The 6,637-nt window shown below is 41.9% G+C and overlaps 1 protein-coding gene across 1 annotated transcript in view; it reads right to left on the bottom strand.

The window, feature by feature from the left end:
* Positions 1-242: 242 nt before the first annotated feature.
* Wdr63 (WD repeat domain 63) overlaps positions 243-6,637 on the bottom strand; it is a 75,838-nt gene continuing 69,443 nt past the window's right edge. The window contains exons 19-22 of the mRNA XM_017796398.2: positions 6,089-6,293; positions 4,550-4,641; positions 2,597-2,719; positions 243-835 (exon numbers count right to left, since the gene is read on the bottom strand). Coding sequence (XP_017651887.1) covers positions 692-835; positions 2,597-2,719; positions 4,550-4,641; positions 6,089-6,293 — 564 coding nt within the window. The 3' untranslated portion in view covers positions 243-691. The remainder of the gene's footprint in view (positions 836-2,596; positions 2,720-4,549; positions 4,642-6,088; positions 6,294-6,637) is intronic.

Genomic DNA, 6,637 nt, shown 5'->3' with positions numbered 1-6,637 from the left:
TGATGCAGGTAGATCCTAACTTCTTCGCCAAGTCATGCTGGAGATACTGTTTCAGTAAAGAATGCATGAAGCCTGGCTCAGGAGCACGGTTCTGTGAAATACCTGAAGGAACGTGTTCTCAGAGTTCAGGTCCATTCTTAGCCTTAAAATGTAAGCGTTGGGGTGTTTGTTTATTCAGGCGTAACTAATGTTGCTTAGAAATGCCCTACAGACACACACTCCAATTTCCAGCTGTACTTTATTTTTAAATGCCTTATTTTTCTTAAACCCTTTCAAGATTATTCCTAGAAATTATCAAACATGGCCCTATGATCTGTGCACTGACTCAGGGGAGGTGCTTTTTGGAGAGGTGGTGACCAATAGCAATGTTATGAGTTGCAGCAAAACTTGACTTCCATTCCTGTCTGGGGTTAGAGCCTCTGCAAGAATGGTGAGAGTTGGGGTGAAAGGATGTCCGAAGTGCAGGAAAATAAGTGTTCTTACTCAAAACTTCATATTCTGTACAAAACTGAGTAATAGTATAAAATGGAAATGTGTGTTAAAATTTAGATGTTTTAGTAACAGTGAAATAAAAGCCTACATTTACAAATGAACCTATATATAATCAGTTTGCTAGTTTGCCTTACATAAAATGTCAGTAAAAAGAGAGGGAAGACCAGCAGAGCCCTCCAATACCCTTCAAGGATCCTCTTTACACTATATCCAGGTATGATACTTTCTCTGAGACGTTGACTAGGCCAAGACTGTAGAGAACAGACTTCTCCAGCTCCAAGTAGCTCTCGTATTCCAGCTTCAGTTCAGCATCCATCTGTTCCTTAGTCTTCTGATAGGTTCTCTAGAGGGGGAGAAATAAGCAGGACATTCCATTCCTGTGAATTTCTGGTAGCTTTTAAAAAAATGAAAAGGGACTGCTTTTTGAACAGTTGACACGACTGCTGTCTAGAAAGGGTGTTTTCAGGAGGGTGGAGGGCAGGCGATCAGAAGGGCAGTCTGATATGTTGGAGAGGTGGGAAGTGGGGAAGAACTGGCCCTCCAATGCCTACACTCTTCCTCTAGTCTTCTTCCCATAAGTCCTGCTTCCCTTATGTGGCTAGGAGGTTAGCTGACCACAGGTTGCAGAGCTGCTTTGAAATGCCCCCACTTCCCCAAACCCTCAGACGGCACAGCTTGTAGACCACAGAACGTTTACTACTTTTCCCAGTGTTGGTTCTCCAGTTAGAACAATCCCTGTTTTGAGCCGCACGTGGTGGCACATACCTTTAAACCCAGCACTCAGGAGGCAGAGGCAAGCAAATCTGTAAGTTCAAGGTCAGGCCAGCCTGGCCTACATAGTGAGTTCCAGGCTAGCTGGGGTTACAGGGAGACCCTGTCTCAAAAAGACCAAAATGTGGTTTCAGCTGTCATTACCCAGTAAGAAGTGAGCTCACGCTTAGTGGTTGTAAGAAGTGTGTATGATTTCCTTGGCATCTGCCGGTTGAAGCTTCATCCCTGCTACCTGAAGGCACTCAAAAAGATCTGCTGTTCTGGATGAGAGTGTGGTCCGTGTGGTCCACCCTTGCCTCTGTGATTATTCTAAAAGTGAACACTTCTAGCACTTTCTATGTGCCAGCTGCTAGCTAAGCACTATAAATAAATACTTTAGTTCACATAATGCCCACTACAAGGCTCAGGAGTTCATACAGTGACTGCTTTTATTTCTCTCTTTCTAAAGAGACTTTTCTGATTGATAATGTTTTTCCTGAGTGACCTTTTTCTTATTCCAAACATAATGGAGGAGGTTTTTTAAACCATCCACTTATCCATGATTTACTTTCTGGGAATGCTTGAGAGTGGCAGGTCTGCTTAAAGGAAGGTACTATGTCAGTGGAACCACTGTAGCAAGAAGTTGAAAAGGTTTTAAGATATAATTATTGTCAAATGCAGTTTTTCAAAAAGAACTTCACACCAAATTAATTTTTAGTTTAACTACAATTCTATCTGCTACTGACACTGGTCAGAGTTGTTGCCATGGTACTTAAACGTGTAACAATTTTGGATGGATTGCTGGAGTAGAGTGAGGGGGAAAGATTATCTCCCACCATAGAACTTAAACTACTGTTTAAACACTTGGGAGGCAGAGGCAGGTGAATTCCACATAATGAACTCATCCAACTGTGAATCACTGTATCTATACTAAAAGAATTTGAAATTATAGTAAGTTACAGAAAATTGAATTGAAAACCCCGTTAGGTATTGGGGCCAGTGAGATGGTTCAGTGAGTAAAGGTGCCTGATGACCTGAGTTCAATCCCTGAACCCCCATAATGGTGGAAGAGAGCCAACTCCCACAAGCTGTTCTCTGACTTTCATACAGGCACCATCACGTGACATACTTGCCCCCACTCCAGTAAGTAAATAAAAATGTAACAGAATCTCACTAAGTGTCCAACTGGTACTTCTTACTCATGGTGAGTTAGGAACTCAAATGCCCTATTGATTGTCACATGAACAGGAAAAACTGAAGAGTGCAAGATTCCCATGGGACCCGTGGTACAAGCCCAGCAAACACATGCCACTGGTGTGAAAAGAAAACAGTTTTTGTTTCTGATTTAACTCACAACTTTTTTCTTTGCCAATTCCATCTCTATTTCTCTCTTCTCTGTATCACGGATGATTTTTCGCTGTTGGACATACTCCAGATGCTTGACTTCCCTTTCAAAATAGTAGTTCACACTTGACACCTGTTAGAAACAAAGGCCCATGACAGGGTAGCTGGTCCTTATAAGGCTCTATTAGAACTCCCACTGCTTGTAGTTAGGATTTTCTGCCTCCCTAATCCACTTGATCATAACCTCACGACCACCTTCTAATCATGAGGCAGATGAGCCATGTTGGAATGCTTCTAATGTGATTTGGAGGTGGTGCCTACAGGCCAGAGAAGCTAGCTCCATTTGGGTGCTACTAGTGCTTAGATTTAGTTCCCTCTAACTTGGATGTTTTTACGAAAGGAGTGGATAGGGTTGGAAGGAGAGAGATACTGCAAAAATGATCAGTTTTGTAGTAGAACTTTCCACCTTTTCTTCTCACTTCTGAGTGGAGTAGCAATGCCATCAGCTGAACTTGGTAAACCCAGCCGAAGATCTCTATAGAGATCCTAAAGGGACCGTGAGCAGGGCTGAGTTCCTGGTCCTCTGGAGAACTTAGCATGCAGACATGGGACATTAGCAGGGAAGGCAGCAGAGAGCTTGGGGAAGGCAAGCGGGGAAGGTTTGCTGCCTGCCAGTAACTGGGTGCTGGCGCTTGCAGTAGATTGCAATCTATGTAGTTGCATACACTTACGCTTTTCTGTTCATTGATCTTTTTATGCCTTGTCTGCTAGCATTACTTGAAACACTTGGGTAACAGGTTGAGGGTAGGAAGGGGCAGAGTACTGCCAGTTCATATGCACAGCCAGCAGTAAGCTGAAGTAAAGGTGATGGAAAGATGCATGCATGGTCACCTGAGCCTCCAGGGGTGGACGTCACTGAATTTACAGAGCCAAAATTCGGTTACAGTTTAACACTTTTTTTTTTAAGCGAGTCCCTAAATCAGTTCTCCCATAGTCTGGCCTTCATTTATCTGACTTCCTTCCCATCTCAGGTTTGGTTCATTTTCCTTAGCTTCAAACTAATTCACACAATGAAAATATGTTCTCTTTTTAAAAAATATGTCTTTTATTCTCTTGTAAAGCAAAAATGCTGCCATTAAAAAACACACTTTTAAGATATGCTTCATAGGCAAGATGGCTTAGCAGGTAAGGTGACGGCTGCCAGGCTGGACAACTTGAGTTCAATCCCTGGGACCCACGTAAAAGAGAGAACTGACTTCTGTAAGTTGTCCTCTGACCTCCAAAGCAGGCCATGGCATAAATAAATGAATGTAAAGTTTAAAAAAAAAGACTTGTGGGACTGGAGAGATGGTTCAGCGGTTAAGAGCACTGGCTGCTCTTGCAGAGGACCCGGCTTTGATTCCCAGCACTTACATGGTGGCTAACAACCATCCATAACTCCAGTTCTAAAGGAATGATTCCCAGTACCCACATGGTGGCTAACAATGATCCATAACTCCAGTTCCAAAGGAATCTGATGCCGCCTTTTGGCATCTGCAGGCATTGCATGACATGGGTGTACTTACATACATGCAGGCAATACACTCATACATGTTAAAGAATAAAAAGAAAATCCACTGGGAATCAGCAGATGATATGAATGACAAAAGGCACTCACAACTATCTAGGAAGAGGGCAATTTATTTTATGGAAAAGAACCTAAATTCTAACATGTATTACCTATGTAATTGCAGTTTTATGAAATTTGTGTTAAATGAATAATATATAACATTTTGTTAATGTTATTTTGCATTTGGTCATATGTGGAAATACAAATGTACCAATAGGCAATGACCTGAAAGTTTGGAGATATTTTAAACAACAATTAAGTTTAAAAAAATAATGTATTAAATATATTACTTTAAAAAAAGATTTGCCTCAGTAATATCTAGTGATAAATCTGCAAAGCCCAAAGTTTACTAACCTCATTAAGGGAAGGGCGACTTAATGTCCATGGAATTTCTAATATATGGAGTGTTCCGTGGTAATCAGCTATGGCTATAAACTGCTGCTTAGCTGAAAGATTTAAAGAAAGGGAGGGGGGTTGTGGAATTTCAGGAAAAAAGGTTAAACATGAAGCATGTTTTGTTTTGTGGTTTCCTGAAGGCCCTTCTGTGGCTCTGTGCTCCCAGCACTTCCTCAGAGGTTCATTTCTGCAGTGTATAAACACAGACAAATCATTTTTTCCAGTTGATGAGATGAAAGCTAAAACTCCCAAGTCTTTGTCAGCCTCCCTGCCACCTCCACGCTTGCTTTCCTGGTATCTATATAAGGAGAGGGGCTGATAGCTCGGCTTCTCTGGGTTGGACACTGGCTTGTCTTAAGAGTAGGGACAGCATGTGGGGAGATTCTCGGAGAAAACTTGCGAAGTTTTTTTCACCATAAAATTGCTCTTCGAAGGAGCTGAGGGATTCTGCTGTACAGACGGGTTTCTGAGATATAGCCCAAACCACAGTTTTCCTATGACAAAAACAAGTTACTTACTTGAAGCATAAAAAAAAAAAAAGACCCACAAAATAATAACAAAGCCCCACAAAGTGTTTGAGAATTTTAATTCTCAATGTCTTCATGGAAAATGTTCACTTCTCATTTTCAGAAGGCCTGGTTCAAATTATTGAATCTTGAACCCACAATCCCTATAGGTACAAAGTCAGGATTTTGTACCAAAATTAGGAGAAAATGCTTTGGTCACACATATGGCTAAGCAGAAACCAGACTGATATTTTAGAGAGCCGAGGCTCAAGTGTCTATTGGAGGGTTTGAAGTCCTAGCAAGCCACCCTTGGGCCTGTGGACTTCTGGAAACTAGGAAAACTCCCAGAAAAGACAAATATACTGCATTTTTCACAGAACGTGCCATTTGGGTCAAACAGAAAATTTGGGACAAAGGAATATTTTCCAACAGACATATGCTTGAATTTGTGTGTGTTTTGTTATATTGCTTTTTACTCATACTTAATCCAGAGACTAAAGCTTAAATAGACATATAACCCTGGAGGATGATCTGAGCTCATGAAGAGAATTGCTTTATGTGGCCCACAGGAGAGTCACTGAAGTATATAATATTTAAAAATGTGGCTTACAATGCCAGTTAAGGAAACAAATCATTCTGCCTGGAAAAGAAATGAGAGAAAAGCAAAGATTTAGGATTATCCTGTCTGGCCCGGAGACAACGAGATGGATGCTTTCCATCCTGTGGTTCAAAACCAGCTTTTGCCTGACATACTAAGTCTGAGAAATCACTGCTGTTGAGTCACAACAGTGAGGGAGGTCCAGGGAGCACCCAGAGTTTGGGAGAGACAGAGAAGGGAAGAGTAGAGAAGAGGGGGGAGGGAAAGAAAGGAAAGGAGGTGTTGAGGATGGGTGGGGTGGGAAGAAAAACAGAAACCTGAAGAAAAGCACTGTGGGCTTTCCAGGTGAGTGTTGAAAAGACTGTGCAGCTCATTGGATTAGAATGAACGTACAGGAATAGGACCAGGGTTTGATGGCAGTGATCATGGCGATGCAAATATTTTGTGACTGGGCTGGTTCATGAGTTTTCTCCAGAAGGTCCCAAATATCAATGTATCCATCCTCTCGGCCAACATAGAAAACTCCAGGCCTCGTCAGGGACCAGTGCCCCGAAGTGTACCTTTTGGATGTGCAGCATGTCTTAAGGAGTGGTCCAGTCTGCAAACACATTTTTAAAAGATATGTGGAAAGCTTTTGTTATGATCTGAGGGAAATTCATGGTGATTTTAAGTACAGCTCAGCTGGGCCTGACTGCTTAGCTACAAATTTATTCTGCTAGAAAATCTTAATTCCTTTTGTTGTAGAGTTTTAAATTTTTAAAAAAAATATTTTTATTTTTTATGTGTATGAGTGTTACGCCTGCATGTAGGCAAGTGCACCCGTGTTGTGCAGTGCCCGCAGAGGACAGAAGAGGGTATCGGATCCCCTAGAACTGGAGTTATGGGCAGTTGTGGGTGCTGGGATTCAAACCTGGGTCTTCTGCAAGAACAGTGTTCTTAACC

Source organism: Nannospalax galili, unplaced genomic scaffold (assembly GCF_000622305.1).
Source record: "Nannospalax galili isolate Female #2095 unplaced genomic scaffold, S.galili_v1.0 scaffold9, whole genome shotgun sequence".
In the NCBI taxonomy this organism is placed as follows: Eukaryota; Metazoa; Chordata; class Mammalia; order Rodentia; family Spalacidae; genus Nannospalax; species Nannospalax galili.
The sequence above is the reverse complement of the archived record's forward strand: the minus strand, read 5'-3'. Positions and strand labels throughout refer to the sequence as shown.